Source organism: Siphateles boraxobius, unplaced genomic scaffold (assembly GCF_051911475.1).
Source record: "Siphateles boraxobius isolate OS27281-9 unplaced genomic scaffold, OSU_SipBor_1 68, whole genome shotgun sequence".
NCBI classification, from domain to species: domain Eukaryota; kingdom Metazoa; phylum Chordata; class Actinopteri; order Cypriniformes; family Leuciscidae; genus Siphateles; species Siphateles boraxobius.
The window spans coordinates 9,112,043-9,133,297 of NW_027509195.1; the positions used below are offsets into that span (position 1 = coordinate 9,112,043).

General features: G+C 35.5%; 2 protein-coding genes across 6 annotated transcripts; one reads left to right on the forward strand and one right to left on the reverse strand.

Annotated features, from left to right (window-relative positions):
* Positions 1-676: 676 nt before the first annotated feature.
* znf362b (zinc finger protein 362b) lies at positions 677-8,914 on the reverse strand. The gene is made up of 9 exons (XM_077214495.1): positions 8,806-8,914; positions 6,883-6,949; positions 6,344-6,590; positions 4,933-5,037; positions 4,534-4,855; positions 4,214-4,438; positions 4,045-4,123; positions 3,347-3,505; positions 677-3,271 (listed from the first exon to the last, which is right to left on the reverse strand). Exons 2-9 carry the CDS (start codon positions 6,943-6,945, stop codon positions 3,155-3,157), a joined length of 1,317 nt encoding a protein of 438 aa, XP_077070610.1. The 5' UTR covers positions 6,946-6,949; positions 8,806-8,914; the 3' UTR covers positions 677-3,154.
* On the forward strand, positions 7,454-20,700 carry LOC143722862 (tumor necrosis factor receptor superfamily member 25). Of its 5 annotated transcripts, none has more exons than XM_077214499.1 (12): positions 7,454-7,490; positions 8,847-8,915; positions 12,824-12,908; positions 14,498-14,576; positions 14,696-14,803; positions 14,899-15,027; positions 15,168-15,276; positions 16,100-16,155; positions 16,270-16,428; positions 16,658-16,695; positions 16,816-16,945; positions 19,654-20,700. In XM_077214499.1, exons 3-12 carry the CDS (start codon positions 12,846-12,848, stop codon positions 19,971-19,973), a joined length of 1,191 nt encoding a protein of 396 aa, XP_077070614.1. In that variant the 5' UTR covers positions 7,454-7,490; positions 8,847-8,915; positions 12,824-12,845; the 3' UTR covers positions 19,974-20,700. The 5 variants fall into 5 exon arrangements, with proteins under 5 accessions (XP_077070614.1, XP_077070613.1, XP_077070611.1 ...); XM_077214496.1 differs by lacking the exon at positions 7,454-7,490 and adding an exon at positions 12,082-12,223 and having other exon boundaries at positions 8,498-8,915; positions 16,655-16,695; XM_077214498.1 differs by lacking the exon at positions 7,454-7,490 and having other exon boundaries at positions 8,486-8,915; positions 16,655-16,695.
* The last annotated feature ends 555 nt before the right edge of the window (positions 20,701-21,255 follow it).

Sequence of the window (21,255 nt, forward strand, 5' to 3'; positions counted from 1 at the left end):
CAAAATAATGTAGTTAAACATCACATTTGTTCTCCTGCATCCTATTCTTCTGTGATCAAAATTATCCAGCGAAAGGTCTGTTTGAGCTCCACCGTGTGAATTGGCATTTCCTGCAGTCTGAGGCTCATTCATTTCACTTTCGCTGTGAAAAGGACTTTACATTTGCCAAAAACTTTTGTATTTTTTGTTATTAAAAAATAAACGAGCAAGCCCAGCCCAGGTGCGACAAAGTAAAGTAGTAATGCAATTAGTTACTTTTTTGGGGAGTAACTCAATATTGTAGAGTAACTTTACCCGACACTGAAAAATGTTTATGAAGGTATGCTATCCCAAAAAATAGGTGTTTAATGACAGTAAATACAGTATACACGTGTCGCCACATTTTCCAATTCTTTTATATTTTTTATATACTTTTACTTTTATATTACTCAGATAAAATAGTCATGGCGTCCTTCAAAAGAAAAATTCAAGAAATTGATGTCAAGGTGCTTTCTGTATGTTTTCATCCTCTGTATTTCACACTCAAGAGTCCCTGAAAACCATTTGGTATTGCCATTAAAGTAAGGTCTTGGATCTAAAGACAAAAAGGAATCAAGGTTCACTCTAATATCCTAAACAGGATCACAACTGATTTTTTGACTCCAATGCGTCTTTAAAAAAAAAACAAAGGCTCAGGTGTAACAGTCTGAATTTAATAAAGAAGATAGAGATACAAAGTGTTCTTGACATTGATATTTTCTTAATTCACCTATCAGTCATATCTGTGCATATTAAACAAAATCCTTATATGGAACCACAATGCAAGACAAAGGAAAACGTGAGTTATTTCAGAACATATGTAACAATGTCTTACATAATACATGTTAACTGTTAATTAATAGCGATTACGGTGTTCCATGCGGAAAAAAGGCTTAAGAAAAAAAACGGAAAAACATCGACATGGAGGAAGAAAGAGAAAGAAACTCTTTCTTTCATCGATAATAAAATTAAGGCGTACATGTAAAAATGACAAGGATACCTATAAAAACAATGATCAGTACTTACAGAAAAACAAATATTAATAAGTTGAAATATACTAAACAGATACAAAAATGAACAAAGTACAGTATCTAAACCTTGCAATTTGCACTATTAATGAATACAGGGTATATTTTATAGTAAATGTACACATCTTACTGATTTAAAGTGGATTTGAGGCTGAAAAAGCCAGGATTATACTGTAATGTAATAACCGATTCCTGGCAATGAGCTGAGGTTTTGTTGAAAGCACCAAGAAGTAGATCCTCATCAAATTGCTGTTATCTAAAATGTCAACATTGGTCACATTCCCAAATATTAAAGAACAAAAATCCGGTTTGACCCCGTAAGCCATTACTGTGTAATAAATCACATATACTGTATATATAAATCAGTATTATATATATTTTGGGGAATTTTGAGAGCATTTGAGAGCAACAACTTGGTCCTTTGCAAACAGACAGACAGATGAGAAGAAAAAAAAACCTAAATATACATGAATTGAACACAATAAGCTTAACAAATGACTGGTATGAATGACCACAAAAGTAAATGAATGTTGTAGAGCTGCAGTGTTGTGGCCTGTTGACATCGCATAAATCACATACGGCAAGTATGATCACATATGATCAAATTTGGCTAGAATAATTCAATAGACCAAGTGTGCTTTAACCCAGTAAGTAACATTTTAGACTGCTGCCCACTCTGTTAAAAATCAGCTTGTTTGATGGTTTTTCTTGTTAAAGTTAAAAAAAATAAAAAAAAATAGATAAACATGCCGGATTTACAGTTATTTGTTTTGGATGAACTTATGTAACAGAAACGCACTGGTGGAAATGAACACGACTACATTCAAAATTAGATTTTTGATCTTCTATTTTTTCTTTAAACAGCATTACTCATGTTTTTGGTGTACAAACTTCCAATTTGACCAATAAAAACATTTCAAAATAGGTCACTGCAATTAGATTATATCATCTAAAAAACGAATGAAAACTTTCAGCTATCCATCGGTGTAAGTTAATGTCTCAAGGTGCTTTTGTATCGCTTGTCTCGGGAAAAATAGAGGGAATAAACACTTAACGGAGTTTAGAGGTCACGTTACACCCTAAATGTGTAATTCAGTTAACACCACTGATCCCATGTGACACTTCTTCTGTTACATCACAACAAAAACCCATTTAATGGACATTGTCATGATGCAATTATGCCATTTAATTCAAAAATGACAAAAAAAGGACACTTTTTCTTCAAAATACTGTGATTGGAAAGAATGGCATTTGCATTGCACACACAAAAAAAGGCCTTGTCTGAAAAAGTGAAACTAGTCAAACATCTATGATGCAAATAAAACAAGCCATTATTTTAGAGAGCGTCATATCTTATTGACCCTCTTTTATGTAAACGAATCGTCTGGGGGATTATTATTTTTTACAATTCCTTATTTGGGTCTCTTTTGCCACTGTAAAAATACTGGGGCAATAAACTCCGCAAAAATGGGTGGCAGAACTCACGGCATACAGAACTCAAACGTCACTTTTCATTTCTCAGCCATGACCTTCAATACCCCTTATAAAAGGATAATACAAGCTTAAAGTGGAAGAAGTGTCACATCCATAGTAAAACAACACAATATCCTGTTAAAACAAACGATAAGGAGTAGAAGTGGAGACGGAAACCAACAAAATCCCTCCGACTTTCTAAAACTGAGCTTTAACTCTCATAACTTCCCAAAGCGAGAAGCTGCTCCCATTCTAAAAAGATTCATTTGACTTTGAGCGAAACCACGAGGCTGAAAAAGTGCTTAAAGAGTATCTTTGGATATTCTCCCTTACACACCTTTGAAACAAAATATAAAAGTGATCACAACTGTGACATTCTGTTTTTGGAATAATTAATCGAATCCCTTTTGACTGGTGTCTGTAGTTGAATTGAACTATTCAATTCAGTTCAGACAGCATTTGTTGTGTCTCTGGCCTATAGGCTTAATATCACTAAGAGCTAGAAGGGGTGTAAAGACAATATCAGACTCAAATGTCCTCCGAGGTCTCTTATCACATTCTTCTTTTTTCTCAACGGAAGACCATCGCGGCGAACAAAATACCTTTTCATGGAAGAGAAACGTGAGGGGGGAAGCTCAGATTAGTGAAATGCGTATAGGGATGCTGGGAGATTCTGTTCTCTGTGGGGAATGGTGGCTGACGAGATGCTCCACCACGGTGTGTTTGGACATGTGCTTCATAAGGTAGGTTTCCTGAAAAACAGAAGATGGTTTTATAATATGACAAGAGAGATATTTTCCCATACGTTGAGGAGGATGGGTACTCACTGAGGTGTATGCGCGGCCACACATGCTGCAACAGTACGATTTAGCGTTCTTGATGGCATGTGCGGAGAGATGGATCTGTAAGGAGGCGGAGTCTGTGTAGGCTCGGTAGCAGTTTGGACATTTGTATGGCTTGTCTTTGTTATGTTGTCTCTGGTGAGACTGAACAGGAAAAGAAATAAAACATTTAACACGTATTAAGACGGTAGTATAAAGTATTGACAATTACATACTATAAGATTTTATTGATTTATTTGGATAAGTTTGGTAAAAACAGCAATGTGAAATATTCATATATGTATTAATTAATACAATATTTTATAAATAAGTATTTATTAATAGTGCAATCATTTATAAATAGAAATATTCATTCATTAATTATTAATAAAAGCAGTCTTCAGAAATCATTCTAATGCTGATTTGCTGCTTAAGATACATTTCTTATTAACATCAATCTTGATAACCGTTGTACTGATTAATATTTTTGTGGAAACTAAGATACATTTTTGTTCAGTATTCTTTGATGAATGGAAAGTTCTCTGACAGAAAGGATTTCCTGTCACTTTTTAGCATTTTTTGTGTCCTTTATAAAAAAAAAAAATATATATATATATATATATATTACTCTTAAGTACATTATTTACTCTTTACATTTGTACAATGTACTTTTAATCTAGCCCTTATCTTTAAGCTGTCCTCACCTGTAGGTTTGAGAGTTGTGTGAATGCCTTTTCGCATCCAGGTTGGGCACATTTATATGGTCTGTCGCCAGTATGAATCCTTAAAAGCAAAGAGAGATATATTAACACTCTAAACTGGTTTTTATAGTTTTCAGTTGCACGTGCACTCCAGGCTGTGAGTTTTGCTGACCTGGTGTGCTGTTGAAGGTGTGATAGCTGGCGGAAAGAGTTCTCACAATAGGAGCAGTGGTAGGGCTTAATGCCTAAGTGAATCCGTAAGTGCTGTGCTAGGTATGAGGCGTTGGCGAAGGACTTTGAACAGTGAGGGCACTTGTGGGGTTTGGCCTCCGTGTGGGACTTGGAATGAATCTGCATCTCTGACTTGTTGAAGAAAGTGAGCGGACACACTTTACACCTGTTTGAAATGCAAAAATGAAATAACTAATTACTGAAATTAATGTTTATGCGTAGTATGAGATGTAAATGGTATGATTTATTATTGACAGTGACCTGTATGTTTTTCCTTCTTTGGCGATGGTAACCGCCTGGTCAGGGCCTGAGGCCAGAAGCGGGTAGGGCAACACCAGCAAGGGGCCCGTGTTGTTCTCTGCTTTAATCTTCTTGCGGCCCCGTGGAGCTTTGGGCTGTGGTCCCAGCATCCCTATCAGACCTCCACTTTTCATGTGCTCCATGCCAGGACCGCTGGCCAGGCCGGAAATGGTGTTTAAGGAAGGTGCTCCGCCTAAACGGCTCTGACTGCTAGATGTCGGGGTGGTGGGAGTAATAGCCTCAGAGGTGTTGTGGCTTTCAATGCGCGAGGACAGCATGAGACCTGGTTTTGAAAATCAAAAAGAAGGTTAATAACTTTTCTATGGCAAATGGAAACTTAATGACTTTTGTGTCTACCACCTGAGCGATGGTTTGCTCTGGAGGCTTGGTCCACTGCTTGTCGCATATGCCAGTCTTCCCATAATCCTTTTGCCTTCACCGCAGACTTGTCATCAATATTCAGCTCTAAAATTATGTAAGAAAATAGCACGGATGTCACTACAGGGTCAATGACATACAAGAGTGTCCATGGAAAACATGAGCCAAATTCTTAGAAATGTATACTTTGTATTTACAGTATGCTGGTTTCACATGTTTTTGATAAGTTACATTTGTTTGAAGTATAAATATATGTATAGAGTATAAAAATGATTGTGTGGTGTAACCATATATATATATATATATATATATATATATATATATATATATATATATATATATAATTTTTTAATATTTATTTTTATTTTACAGATATCATGAATTCTTAATTCAAAAATGTCATTATGATTTTGGGGAGTTTCACTAAATGACGATGATGTTTTGTTCTGCATATTGGTTGGACCACATGACTATTAAATATTAATAAGCAAATATTAATAAAATATTAGTGAAGCAGTTTAGTTAAATTATCCTTTAATAATAATAATAATAGTAGTAGTAATATATAATAATTATATATTATATTATATATTTTTACAAAACACAACTTAAGATTTTCTTTTTTTTTTATATAAATGATTTTAATGAGGCATTTTTTTCCTTATGGTTTCAGGACAGTTGCATCACCCTGACATTTTTTAATTTATACCGTGATAAAAATAAAAATAAATTTTAATTTAGAAACTAAAACATTCAGATCATAGAAGAGGTGTAAAAATAATGACATACAGTATGTGAATTGCATTTGAATGCATTTTTAAACTAATACATAGTAGAGCTGAACGATTCTGGATAAATTAATTCACAATCTTGTTTATAGAGATCACGATTCTCCCATGATTCTGAATAGACAACTAAACAAAAAACATGTAATTTACTAGAGGTTCCAACAAAATCTTAATTCCTGCAGTATATTTAAGAAAATATTTAATTAATCTGAATTACTTTAAAAAAAAAACATGACTCATAAAAGACTTAACTTGTTTCATTACTGGGTGAATCAGCATTTTTGAACAAATCTATTGAATGAATGATTCAATGACAAATACATTTTTAAGAGTCACTTGTCGCCAGCTACTGGCATAATGCAATTAAAACATTATTTTGAAGCATCAAGTTAATCGTTGTCATTTAGGTATAAGATTCTGTGGGTTCTGAATTGAGATTGCAATCTTTTTACGACTAATCGTGCAGCTCTAATAAATAAGACAAAAAAACAAAACAATGCATCACATTGTTGACCCACATAAAAGATTTCTACATCCACAATACTAATGATGAAGTGTAAACACGTGAACTTTGTCATGATAATGCACGGAAGGGCTATCGGTACCTGAAATGGTGCTTGATGCTGGGCGGGCGTGCAGGGCGATGTCAGGCTGAGAGGAATTGTGAGCCTGAAGACCTGCTACCTGCTGTAGCTTGGGGAGAGACATTAAATGTTGCCCAACATCTGTAGGTGGAGAGGCCACCAGCAGGGTCTGCTGAGAGGGAACAGTGGTGGGCGGCAAATGCGAAGGTCTAATCTTTTCTGCCATCAGTTGCTCTTTGATTTTGTCGATAAGAACCATGTTATCCAGCTGTAAAAAGTCATTAGTTAAGTTTGACAGGGGACAACAAGTGACATGAGAAACTAAACTGCCCGAACAAAACACGGGAGGAAACCTTTATCTAGGTTCCGGTGCATGCTTTAGCAAACCACATTGATTTGTACAGATTTGCAAAAATGCCTATGGTCATGTTTTCTCACTCTCAAATTACACAGTTTCACTCTGTAATGAAAGGTACAGTATGACTAACAGTCCAAGTAACTACTCTATACTAAAAAACACTAGGGCATGTTGGGCAACTCTTATAAAACACAATACTCACTTGACCAGGCATAGATGGAGGTGGTGGCCAGAAATATGGATTATTGAATCGAGGCTCTGCCATCCTTCTAATAAAACAGAGTGAGGGTCAAATCACAGGTTAAAATCACACATCGGCCTAAAAGCTTTTAGAAACATATTTCTCAACTAAATCTCAGTGTTCATAAGACAAATTGAGTCTAGTTAGAAATTAAGTCAATTTCTTACTAATGAGATGTAAATAAATCACGTCTATTTTAGTTTTGCTTTTTAGTAATTTAATTAACAACAATAGATACCAGTGCAATATCTATAATATAAAGTACATTTTAAAAATATAAACCTAAATCCTCGGGTCTTTACTAAAGGTTTTTATTGTTTTCAGTCAGATGATTTATTTAATTTATTTCAACTGTATGTGATATGCTTGTATGCTTGTTTCAGTTGTTCACAAATTGATGAAAATAATAATTCCGTACTCATTGTCATGTCATTCAATTCTTGCATGTCTTTCTTATTTTTAAAGGTATTTTTTCCTTATAATGAGAGATAATGGTGATTGAGGCTGTCATTCTGCCTTTTGTGTTCCACAGAAGAAAGTCAATCATAGTGGTTTGGAACGGAATGATGGTGAGTAAATGATGACATAAGCTCTATTTTGGTGTTAACTCTTCCTTTAATGCTTTGCCAAAAAGTTTCCTGTACATAAATTCACACTGCAATTACTTGAGTTGTTACTACTGTAAAACCAAAATAAATTGATTTGGGAATTGCTTTCTTGTCATTAATCAGTTTTTTAATGGCTGGTGGATTAATAGCCAGGTAACAATAACTGTAGTAACAGATATTTTGTTAGAAACTATTGTTAATAGTGTCAGAAATTATCTTTTTTCTTAAGGGGCAATTTCAAGAATAACACTCAATCTAAACAATTATATATAAAGTAAAATAAAACAACATTTGCTACACATTCGACAACTATTTAAAATATCAGTTATTTCTGACCTTGATGGTTATCAGTGTTTTTTGTTTTTATTTGGTAACAAATTATTTGAGTCATCATCAGCTCAAAGTAAAGTGTCAAGAATTGTAATATTTGCCATGTGACTCATAATCTGATTCCAGTTGAACTCTTATGAGTAAACATCCTGGCAAACATCTGAATTTTAGATTTGAAATTAGGTTTTAAAGCATAATCAAAACTATTTTAAAAAAAGTGACAGAATTCAACAGATCAGTATCTAAAGTAGAAAAAAAATCCTGACGGCTCTTTAGAGGAAAATAATTAACAGTCACAACACTTTTGGGATTTCATTCCGCGTACAGCAGCTGCACAACATGGTTATCTCGGTATCTTCTGATCACCTAGAGCCTCGGACTAATTCCTGCACAATTTCACCAAAAACATTTCAGACAAAAGAAAAAAACAAAAATGGCAGCCTGTTATATTTTCATAAGGACGCCATATTCTACAGAGCCTAAAAATTCACACTCAAGTAGGTCCATTTTTTTCAGGGAGGAACCGCTAGATCAACGAGATGTTTGTGGTTGTAAGTGTGAGTGTGTGTGTTTGTTTACGAAGAATAGCACCTTTGAATTGCCCGGCCCCCTTGAAAAAAAAACCTGACACTTCCGACAATCATGCCGTGCAAAAAATGTCTTACAATTGGCAAAACGCTGCGCGCGCTGTCATTTTTTTACAACATCTGCCGTCCCGATCGCTTTATAACAGCGCTATAGCGAATGCACATTTAAGACATAAGTACATGCATGTACAATGAATTTAGATAAAGCCATTTAAAATGTTATATTCCGCTTTGTGCAAACAGTGGTAGATCAAAGGCGATAAATCGCTCCCGTCGAACACTTATCTCTCGTACAGTGCAGTAATGTGCAAGATTGCTCAGTGTGGGCAGAAGGAAAAAGACGATAGGAGTGCACAAACCTTTTATATCGATCAGTCAGAGTGTTTTTTTTCTCTCGCAGGAGAGGCTTTAATAAAGCAGTGAAGAGGCTGGATGTTCACTATGCGCCTCCAGACAGCACAGCTTCCGGGTCAGTCTGTTCACTTCTGGGTGCTGTACACCAAAATCTTTCATTTTAGCTGGCAGCCTTCATCTGAGGCTTTTTCTTCTTCTTCTTTTTTGCTTTTAGGTTAAAGCAGTTGGTCAGGCGTCTCTATCTGTTTTAGCTCTGCGCAGCTGCTTCTATTTATGAAAGAAGGGAGGCATTTAAGATACAGAATTGAGACTTTCCCATGCAAAATTTTGAGATTTACTATACTTAGGTCTATAGTTCCATATATAAAGTAATATTTTTTAACTTAAAGGCATTTTAATTAGCAAGTTGAGATGATGCAGATTGGTTTTATTTATGTTGTAGTAGCTTGGTAGTCTGTGGTTCTTTTGGTAAATTTAAAGGTGCAGTAAGTGTTTTCTGAGAACTGTTGATATAGAGTGGTGCAGGTATGACATCACTTTTTTGGGCCAAAACGCAGAAACGAGTTAGGATTTTAGCACTTTCCATTCCAAAGTGGATGTTTTTTCTATATTATTTATTTTGGTTAATGGCTTAAATAAAGTCGAATGGCTTAAGTGTCGAAACAAGCTCAAAACACTTTCAAGTTTTATTCTATGACATAAAATACATCAGTATTACCCCACTTGTGATTTTTTAAAGGTGTTATGTGTCTTGAAAAAGACAGTTGCTAACAAGTGGCTAAATTGGACTATAAGACTGTCTGGGACATTAAACGTCATCAGATCAGTCTGAAGCCTCATTATGTTTATAATTGTGCTCTTATAAACAATTCTAACTCAAACTTTCTGGGAAAATGTTTTTAGAAAAAAACTGAAAGAGTTGTCGGAAGCTTATGATGGTGACGTTGAAGTTGTGGGACCGTGATGTAGTTCGTTTAGCCTACCGTTAGCTTTTTACTTCTGGTGACTTTTTTAGGCTTAAAAATTCCTAAAAGTTGTGTTCATCTGTGATAATTATCTTGATGGACAAAACGTTTAAGTATCATAAACTTTTGTTATATATAATAATAATAATAATACCAGGGCTCCAAACTTTTGAGTTTAGCTTGAGGTGAGAGTGGACATCTTAAGTGTTTGCTGCAAAAAAAAGAAAATATAAAAAGGATAAATGGATAAAAAGGATAGATTTACTTTTTACAGCATCTTTGATCATATTTACCAAGGGGGCAAATAATTCTAACCAGTACTGTACCTATTGTTCAGTCGTGTTCATATGATCGGTTCACGTGCTGCTTGAATTGAGGCGCTACGATCTGTCACGTCACATTTACAATCGCTAAAACGGTATTGTTTGAATTTTGAAAGTTGAGAATTTGTTCCATATCAAAAGTAACCTTCTCTGTCGTGTCTGTCCATGTCAGTGTCCTCTTTGCTTCACGATTTTCTTTGAGAAAATGGATGTGTGGCGTGAGAGCGTGCGTGAGTCTCATGCTGAATGCACGAGAGTTGGCAGCCCTACAGCGCCCTTCTGCAAACTTAAAGTCGCTTTACAATATGATACAAATAAACATGACAGTAAAGAAACAATACGGATAAACTGAATAGGTAACAATAAAACTGAAAAAGATAGACATGACAAGATCATTAAGTCAGGGATCGGAGAAACAAGAAGCAAAAATATGTTTTAATGTGGGTATTGAAATCATGTCATGATGGAAGTTCGCAAATTTGGGGAATAGAATTCCAGAGAGTGAGATCAGCAGTACAAAATGCCCTTCCACCAAATTATAATTTATGCTGTGGGATGAACAACGGACCGGTATCAGAAGTTCTAAATGTGCGGACTGGGGAGTAGGTATGGATAAGATCAGAAATATACGTGGGGGGCAAGACCATGGAGTGCTTTGAATGTGATGAGGAGTATCTTATATTGAATACGAAAGCGAACGGGTAGCCCTGTTGATTACTTTTTAAAAAAATTTTTTTTACGATAATACCAAAATCCCATTGGGTTTTTATCGAGGGAAGTGTGATGCTAGCTGCTGATTAGCCTACAAAGTGATGTCATACTTGCACCACTCTATTTGAAATCAACCCAAAAAAACACACCCCTCCCTTTATTGCTCCGCCCCCAAAATGCACAAGCATACAATGCTCGTACAATGCTTTGACCTTTTCTCTTTTGTAATGTCTCAGTCATCTCTCTTTCAACAGTCTTTCTCCAAATCTCCCCATTGCTCACTCTCTCTCCTCCCCCAACAAGAGTGTTTACGCCCCCTATTGCTGATCTTCTAGTGTGTTGTGCTGCTCAGACCGATCCACTTTCAACAGCGTTTCTCAAAAATCACTTACTGCACCTTTAAATAATAATGTACTTTGTCTTTGGGTTGATCAGTCTTTGTTCACTCCACTAAACAATTAAGTATTATTTCTTAGTATTATTACTTCCACTGTTCCACACTAAAAACAACAATGTCACTACAATGTAAAGCACAGAATGTGAGGTAATAAACGTTTTAATAAAGGTAAAATTATAATTCAAACAAGTATACCAACTTTGATGTTGGGCTTTAAGCTTTAAGGCTGCCATGAAACGGAAGTTGCGATAGTCTTTTTTCCCCCTATTATGATGTATAGCCAAGTGAAACAGCTTCTTGAACAAGAAAAAATGTAGTACGGCACTTGATTTTGTCCATCAGGAATGGATTGGATCACTGGATGGTTGAGGTTTGCTAAAAAAAGATGTGCACAGATAAATCATTTATAATAAATACTGCAATATTCAGTAAAAAAAACAACAAGAAATTTCCATTTTGATTGCATGATGACTTTAAAAGCTTGAAGTTTAAAGGTTTTACAAGCCCTACAAAAATACCCAGATAGACCATCAAATGAAATGTAGGCCTATCCTCATTGACATTCAGTCATGCCTACAGGCTTGGTGAGTTGGTGGTTGTTCAGTACAGTAATAATCTGCACATCATTGATCACAAGTTCAAACCAACAAGGGGTGATTCATAAACTTCAAAGTCATAGCTATTCCCTTTTATCACACTGGTAACCTGAAGTTGTTACCTTAAATAATTATTTCTACCTTAAATTTAGTTTTATTAGTGTAAACTAATGTATTAAGGTTAATTCAGAGATTCGAAATAATATTTAGACTTAGTAAAATCTTTTGGACAGTTTACAACAGTTAGTTCCAGTTCTCGAATCTGATTGGCTGAACATTGTTCTCTCAGTACTCAGACTCTTCGATGATTATATCAATGCGCTTGTTGTGGCGTTGAGGAGGTTGTGTGCGTTGTGGAGGTGGTGAAGTTTCTCGATGCAAGTTTCTTCTATCTTACCCAGTAGGTGGCAACACGTGAACTACCTTTGTGGGTGAGTCATTGAATCATACAGTCAAAAGGTTTGTATCAAAAATGTATATTTAAATGTTATTAAATGAAGCACATTTTAGGCCTAAAGCAGATACCAAGCTACAGCGAGCTAGACCAAGAAGCAATAATAGCCCACAACATGTTTAACTTACATACAAGAGAACCATTTGGTCTTCTTTGCTTGGCTAGTGTATAGGACATTTAACCCTATTGAGAGTAGGCTATCACCTAGAAGTGAAAACACAGATCAAATTACTGTAGTTTTACTATCAAATCGAAATTCTATTCAAACTTGGGACCCCACTATTCAAACTATAAATAGTTAACTGAGGAAAGTCCTCCAATGTATGTCATTGTTTCAAAATGTGTAATTTAGTAATTCATAATTTCATTCATTATGTATTATGTTATGGAATGTGATAAAGCTTATGATAAAATGAATGAATTCATGGGATAGGTTTAACCAAACGATCTGATATTCAGCCGTTACCACGCTACGGTTATTGGTCTGACGTGTTTTCCTGTTTCTCATCTGTCACACTCTCTTAGATCTTGTATATAAAGCCTTCTTGATTCGTTACTCACTTTCCTGTCTGCATAGATACTCTGTCAGAGTGAGGCAGATGGTGGATGCCACAAATGCTGACATGAAGCGGAGTTGGAATATTTCATGTTCTCATCAATTTGTAAGTCTATGAATTCAAATCATACTATTACTCGTCATTCATGACTCTTTAGCTGAAACTGAACATCTGATCATGACTGTGTCAACGCTATGTTTTGATTTGGTAAGTCCTCCTTTTTTTTACCAGCATTGCTTTTTTTTAGACATGTTGAGCCATAATTGCTATCTTTCCTTATTATACACGTTTGTACCTCATGCTCTGTTATTTTATCCATTTCTGATTACTGGTTGTTGAGAAATAACTTCTGAGTAACCACCATCCTGTTACAATAACCTTAGTCTTAGTCTTAATTTTGCCACATATTATTGCGACTGATTTTATTAATCTCAATAAAAATAACAGATATGTGTAATGAAGACTTATATGTTAAATTATCATCATGGCTAAGTAGTGGTAGATATTTGCTATATCTGTTACACTTTGTGAAATGTGAGCAAAAATATATATTATAATGATATATTATTGAATATATATATATATATATATTAAAATTCATAAGCTGGTCTTTAAGCCTGAGGGTTTGAGACCTCAATGCAAAACGGCATGGATGCAAAAGGGTGGGGCATAAGGAACTATTAAAAAAGAGGTAACATTTATTAGATTGTTAGAATAAAGATAAAAAATGAAGATTTTAAAGTCCACTTTTGGCAACATTTTGGGTAACATTCTGATGTTCCACTAGATATTTTCCTCTATATATCATCAGTAATTTCGATTTCTGAAAACTCCGCAGCAGCTGACCACTATGGAGCGAATGTACAGTGACGTGACATCACTGCCATATTCAAACTGTGCTTTCCCGCTATGGCTGGCACTGAGCCAAAGACGGACACGCTCAGTGCTTGTCATAGGCTATATCACAACTGTTCAGTGTTTTTAACCACATAGTGTTAATTTTAGGTTTCAGACATTTAAATACATATAATTTATAGCAAAACAATACATTTATAGTTTGTAAAATACACAATGGTGTCTATGGAAGCAGCAATAACCATTCAAATATATTTGCCGACGTTTTTTATTCATATCAGACACACAGTGTAAATAACTATAAAGTCAACTCTATTTTTCTCCCAGTTCACCGGCAACTTTCATGTATTTCGGGAGAAACTGATGAATTCACGTGCTGTAATAAATCAAACAGACAGGAATCTCTGAGCTGCGGCCCAAACAAACATGACGGCGCCCATCTCACGTTACAGATCAAGATCATTTATAAAAGGTTTTTAAACAACAAAACAAACTCACTTACACATATTTATCGGAATAGAAGATAGTTGATGAGATGGTAAGCAAGTTTGTTAATATTTATAAATAAAAGCCTGTCTGTCAGCCATCACTATGGACGATGATATCTCCATCGGCCCAACCCTACAAAGTATCTTTGTATATTGGAAAATGTACAAATATTTGAAACCCCCTGATTTAATAAAACTACTTAGATATATGATGACAGGTAGATATGGTATATATTCAGATGCTGGGTTTGTAAATATGATGGTATTTTATGTGTTCGGAAGACATTGAGAGGGTGTTAAACCTCATGTTTTATTTTTTTATTTGATTGCAGTTAATTTTCTTTATTTCAGGTATTTATTCTATGTATTGCCTCCCAGTGCCAATGCCAAAGTACAAGAGAACCTATGGCAGATGGAAGATGTTCAGCAGGTAAACCGATGTGCCTTGCACTGGTTAAAATAAAATAAATAGGAAAACCACAGTGAAACACACATAAAAGATGGACCTCCACCTCTCTGGAATAAGTGTTTTATCATATTATTTTGCAGGATTTTACAAAAAAGACAATTTCTGTGTAGAGTGTGGGCATGATCATTTCTTGAATGCTACAAATCAATTGAAAAAATGCATGACATGTGTCAATTGTGATTTTGCTGGTAAGTAAAATATTAGAATACACTATTTGTAATTGTACCAGGATAACCTTTAAATCCTGATATACTGTAATACTCTGACAATCCTGGTTTTACAGCTAATGAAGTAGAGTTAACCCCCTGCACATCAACACAGAATCGAGTCTGCGTTTGTGAACGTGGGTTTTACAAATCAGGTGTTTTTTGTAAAGCCTGTCAGAGTTGCGAAAACTGCGGACACCAAGAATGTAAGTAGGCTACTACTAAAGGTTACAAACTATTGACAAAGGGACACATGATGCTTTCTATTGTAATTAAAAAAATGTTGAACATCTTGTGGCCGGAAAACTATGACTGAATATTTTTCCCCCTTTTATCTGTCTATCAGGTTTGAACTGTAAAGAGAAATGTAACCGTCAAACGACAACTACAACCACAGCAGTAGCTTGTACAAATGGCAATTTTCTGGAGGGTGGACGATGCCGAAGCTGTGTAGAGTATGTGGTTGAATATTCAAATTTTTCTGTACTTTCTTTAAATCTTGATAGATTTTTAGTAAAGTATTCAATTTATGGAGAATAAGGATTTTTGAAAGTTTTGGTTTGATTATTATAGGCTTTACCATGTAGGTTAATGGGTTGTGGTTTTCCTGTTCCTGTGCATTAACATCAGCATCAGAATTTCCTGCATTTGTGACTGTTTACTAAGGGTATGGAGTGGAGCCAGTATCTGTATTGGTAACAGTCTCAAAATCATTTGTATCTATATCTGTATTCGGATAAATCCGTACGTGAGTGGGGCTTTAACCGGAAGTTCGTCAAGTTATGGGTAGGCTGTTTTAAATGTATATAGATCTGCTATCGCAAGCTGTTCATTCATTCACTTCACACACTAATTATTGCATAGTGATTTAAGAGGTTTATGCAGCTATAATATCGTGCTATGCTGTTCTCTGGCTAACCTGTATTTGCCGAATAACAGGTTAGTCAGAGGATAGCATAGCACGATATTGTAGCTGCATAAACCTTTTTTTTTATTATTCGGTAGAATTTGTTATTCGTTTTGAAGCCATTATAAGGTATTCAGCTTCAGGCACGTCTCTTTTGTTTACCCATGATATTAGCAATAAAACACTATTTCAGTTTTCACCTCACCAAAGAATAGAATAAATTGTTTTACAAGCTTGTAAAAATGTTTATTTGGTAAGTACGTTGGTAGTTATTTTATAGTTGAGCCTACAGTTTGGAGATATTTGTCATGAAAGTGATTTAAGGCACAGTAAATGTTAACTGTCCTATTGCTTAATGTCATTTGTTTCAGGTTTAGCTGCAAGAGCGAGTCGTGTAGATCTTTTTGTAGCACAGTTGAAACAAAAGGTATCACAACATCCTAACATGCACTTAGAAATATTTATGCAAACCTTTTAAGTAAGAAATACCAATCTTATTTTTTGTTTAAATAAATTGTCCCATATCTTATCCTATCTCTAGGATTTCCTCACCTGTTGTTGCTGTTGTCTCTCATCATTATGGCCTTATTGGGTGGTCTTCTCTGTCTTCTCCTCATCCGGTTCTGTAGACGGAAATGGCTTTGCTGCCAGCCCAAAACCTGGCATGTTGGCAAACATCCAAACATTCACATTCAACCAGGTTGATATACGCACACATGTACTCAATTTGGATTAAATTAATCTTGTTATGCCTTTAATTGTGGCTTCACTCATTACAGAGAGAAGCAGTTTAATTTTGTGATTTGACAGATTTATTTTTTAAAACAGGAAATACACATTGATTTAGATGAGAAGATCTGCGTGTTTTTATATTCCAGATCAGATAATGTATGTAGTGACAAAGATTTTTTTTTTTTTTTTTTTAGCAGATCAACCTAATGATGTAATCAACATTCCCATAGCAATGGTTTGTAATTATTTTTCTTTTTTTCTGTTATGCACAATGAAATAACAAGGGGGAAATGTTGATCTCTGACATGTTCAAGTGACAGTCATCACCTTAATAATCATTTGTTTGTCTTTAAAGGAAAGATATACCTCGGCTTGCAATGAAACCTCTAACAAAACTTTACCAGTGACCATCTTCCCACACAGCGTCTTCAGTGGAGACTTACAGAGCATCATGGCACCCCTGATAGCAAATGGAAACCTAAAATGTAATTATATATATAAAAAAAGATATTGCAAATCTTAATAAAGTGTAGGTGTAGGTGTACTCTCTGTTTTAAAACGAATATTGTGATTGCTTTTCTGATCCTTTCAGTCTTATCCATTTGCCAATCATGTAGGCGTATGAGAAATATTATGCTAAGCCTGGAGGCTAGGTGATCACAATCAAAGTCAAAGAACTTCTTAGAACTGTCTAATCAGATAGTAACTTCTAATAACGCGCACACTTTTTAGTTGCTTACTTGGCAGTGTGGTAGGAGCCTCACAACTTCATGTTGAAAGGGCATTAAAAATTGCTGATTAAATACCGTAGATTATTTTCAGAGTAGATACAAATAAAAAAGGAGGGATTTTTGTTTTAGTTCTCATTAAAAAGCCTTACTAGGCACACTAAAAACAAAAACCCTGAATGATACAACTCCATATTAAAATTGCAGTTAAAAGTTCTTATTACACGGCTCTCTGGAATCCCTAATTCTGATTGGTATATTGCCGCATTCAACGGTCTGATATATGCTAAAACACTGTATATCAGTCCACTCATCCGGCGCTTTCATGTGTTTTGTATCGCACTGCGGACTTTTCGTTACAAAAACAGATAAGGGGCTGGTCATTTTCTGTTAAGTTTACGTACATTTCCCTTAACCCTAAAACACAACACAATAAAATGCAAAATTCAAAAAACAGGGAAAACACCTGTGACTCTATTTTTATGGACTTTTGTGGATTGTAGAGACAATGACCTGCAGAGGAATTTAGTTGGCCTATATTACTGTAATATTGTTGTAGTGTTTGTCTTGTTGCTTGAACGATTGTTATCTTGTAATAGACTTTTTTTCTTAGGGGAAGTTAAAAATCAAAACTAGAATGCATGCATTTTGCGGAAGGACATTGTGCTTGGCTCTGTGTCACTGCGGATGAATATGGTTCTTTCTCATAACTAATAAAGAAAGAAATTTTCTTTCGCTTATAAAACATTCACTACTAGGCTTAAGGGGTGGTATAATGCCCTTTTCACAAGATGTTCAATAAGTCTCTGATGTCCCCAGAGTTTGTATGTGAAATTTTAACTCAAAATACCACACAGATATTTTAATATAGCATGTCACTTTTTGAGGGTGAGCAAAAATGCACCGTTTTTGTTTCTGTCCCTTTAAATACAAATGAGCTACTGTTCCCAGCACAGGGGGCGGAGCTACAACAGCTTGTCTCCTGAAAATTTCAAAAACGTTTTTGTTTGTTTAAATTTTTGTAGCTGATGTGGAGTTAACTATCTTCTAGTCATTGATTAGCATATTCTGTCTTGATAATCTATAAATCGTGTTCCGGGGGCGGGGTTTATGTAAATTTTAGGGTTAGTGATGTCACTAACCCAGAAGGAATGTCGTCTAGCCCTACCAGCCGTTTGTTGTTGTCCTTAAAAAGCAATTTCTTTAAAAGAAAATATCTCCCTTTGCTTTGAACTTTGAGCGTCGTAACTTTGCACATGTTGCTTATGCTCAAGTAGCAACATTACACACTAACTAAAGTTAAAAATGTGAAATCATAATCAACCACCCCTTTAAGAGACATAGGCCGTGTGTCCACCAAAGCGTTTTTAGCCGGCTGAAAATGCTAGACGCTCTGCTGAAAACACCTAGCTGTGGGCGCTTGAGAGCTTTTTGGCAGCGCTGCGTTTTTTCAGTTGAGACAATTCGTTGCTATGATACAGAATATCCCCAGCACAGTTTACTTGTAACTGATTTCGTAGATAATTTGTTTCATACTAAAAATTTATTTTTCATCCATTTTGTTCAGTGAGCTCAGCTGGTTGATGGCGTTGTACAGAAAGAATGTTGTGACAGTTGGTCGGTGTGGTTTTTGTCCCGCCCCTTCTCCACTGTGATTGGAAAACAATCACGCTGCGTTTTACCCAAAGATTAACATTTTTCAACTCTCGGTGACCAGTAAAAAACACGGGGCGCTCAGCACTTGAGGTTTAATACACGCTCAGCGCCTCGTTACGCTCATGGCGTTTAAAAAACGCGGCGCTCCCATTGAAAACAATTGGAATTTTACACCAGCTGCGTGAAAAAAACGCTTTGGTGGACACACGGCCATGACATAACCAATGGAAGGGATCTCAAGGTGACTAGCTGAAGATGTTGCTGTAGCTACACAGTACTTCCTTGAAAATAAATTCAAGAACAGTGCTACAACAACCCATAATGAAATGACCCTTCACAAAAGTTAATGCTTCACAATGAACTCTGTTAGTGAGCTACATATGGCAATTGATCTGTTTAATAAAATAACTTACTCGCCTGTTACATAATAAAAACGCCATCTCTGGATAGATTTCACAACATTTCAAATCCCCGAAAAGCCAAGCTTGATCATGAATCATCAATCATGTTCTCGTTTTATTACAAACTCTGTCGCTTTCTCTTTTTGCCAGTATACTTTCCTCTTTTCTGCGTGTTTTTTGTGTGCGTGTGATTATGTTTTGACTCGCCATGAAAATTTTGTTAATTTTAAATAAAATAAAAAGTTACAAAGTGTACCTTGAATTATTTTCAACTCAAATATCAAAACCAATCAACAGGAGCTTTTACCTGACAGCTCGGAGTTTCTTGACCTTTTACACTTAAAACCATTTTACTCTGTTTAATCCAACTCCTCTGTATCTAAAGGCCATATCTATATATTTCCCCAGTGATGCAGGCGTTGCAGAAAGAGTCCTGGCCAGCACCAGTGCTCTACACCATCATAAGAGAGATTCCAGTGACACGCTGGAAGGAATTTCTGCGACTGCTTTCCGTGTCAGATGATCAGATGGAACGAATCGAACTGGAGGCAGGGCCATCCTATCTTGAAAAGCAGTACCTGATGCTACGTCTGTGGAGTCAGAGCAGTGGAGCGAAGCTGGAGAATGTCTACTCAACATTACACTACATGAACCTGTCAGGCTGTGCCCATGAACTGCAAGAGAAGCTAGAGCAACTGCAGGCTGACATGCAATCTGCCTCATCTTGACTCCATCTCCTCATGTGTGAGGGCAGCAGTTGAATTTCACAATCATTAACAAAGAACTCAGCAAGGCAGATGCTCTGTCTTCTGTACTTTTAACAAGAAATGCTCAGTCATATTTAAAAATATTTATCTTCCTTGTTTTATTTAAGCATAATGTAAAATAAATACAAATGATAAAGTGCGTCAGTGACATTGTAATAACTGATTATAATCCTTGTCCTTGGTCACATGAAATCTGCCTTGAGTCAATATACTGTACAAATGTGAATATTTAAATAATTGACTGATTCTACCTGAATTAAAAAATATATTTTTTGTCTGGTTTCACAGACAATGCTTAGGCCTAGTCCCAAACTAAAATGCTTGTTTGATCTGTCTTAACTGAAAGCAACTTGCACTGAAATATCTTAAAATATGTCATTGTTTTGTCTCAAGATGCTCACCAGTAATGTTTTTTAAGGCACGTTTATAAAACCTACTTAAATGACTTAACTAAGGCCTACTACTGGCTAAGTTTAAGCCCTGTCTGTGAAACCTTTATCATCCACTATCAACTTAAGGACGTACTGTACTGGTTTTCAGGATAAACGTAGGTGCTTACTGTATATGTTTCATGCTAAATGTTATTATAAGCTCTCAGTCATATTGTACATGGGCTAGTATTACTTCACTCACATTGTCACACCAGTGTATATTTGTAACTTTTCTTAATAAAAACATAATTGATGAATGTGTGGAATATGTATGGTTCAGATCTTGACAGTAGTTATAAAATAAAAAGTGTAAGAGTGAAAGTGTCCATGCTGTGCAGAAAGAGATAAGTTCTGACATTAAGTTTAGTGAATGTCAGCAAACAGTTGCTGACTAGGAGGAATTTCCCCTACTGTGGAGGTTCGTCAGACAACTTTTTAAACCACATCAGAAGCATTTTTTAATTTCGTTTTTCCAGGCTTGTATACTACCACGACCTACTTGTTAGTTGTCAGTTCGAAGAAATGCATGTTCTTTGAGAAATGTGAAATGTCACCCCTCAAACCAACTTTGGTGATTCCAAATGAAATTATATTTATTAATTATTGTGATTAAATAAATGTGAGAATATTTAATTATTTATTTAGTGTAGGCCTACTGTATGAATTGCCTTGTTAAATGTAATATTTTTTACCAAATAGTAAACAGTAATACTTTTTACTAATAAAAAAAACTATTTACATGCAGTATTTTAATGTAAAATGTATTCGTAACGTTCAAATTAAAAACATTTTATTGTTCAGAAGGTTCTGTC

Excerpts from the sequence above, each read along its gene's own strand:
- znf362b (XM_077214495.1), bottom strand. The coding sequence starts at position 6,945 with ATGGCAGAGCCTCGATTCAATAATCCATATTTCTGGCCACCACCTCCA. Across the intron at positions 6,591-6,882 it reads CTCCATCTATGCCTGGTCAA|CTGGATAACATGGTTCTTAT; the intron begins GTGAGTATTGTG and ends GACTTTTTACAG. Across the intron at positions 5,038-6,343 it reads AGCATCAAGCACCATTTCAG|AGCTGAATATTGATGACAAG; the intron begins GTACCGATAGCC and ends ACATAATTTTAG.
- LOC143722862 (XM_077214496.1), top strand. The coding sequence starts at position 12,168 with ATGCAAGTTTCTTCTATCTTACCCAGTAGGTGGCAACACGTGAACTAC. Across the intron at positions 14,804-14,898 it reads TGTCAATTGTGATTTTGCTG|CTAATGAAGTAGAGTTAACC; the intron begins GTAAGTAAAATA and ends CTGGTTTTACAG. Across the intron at positions 16,946-19,653 it reads AGCAAATGGAAACCTAAAAT|TGATGCAGGCGTTGCAGAAA; the intron begins GTAATTATATAT and ends ATATTTCCCCAG.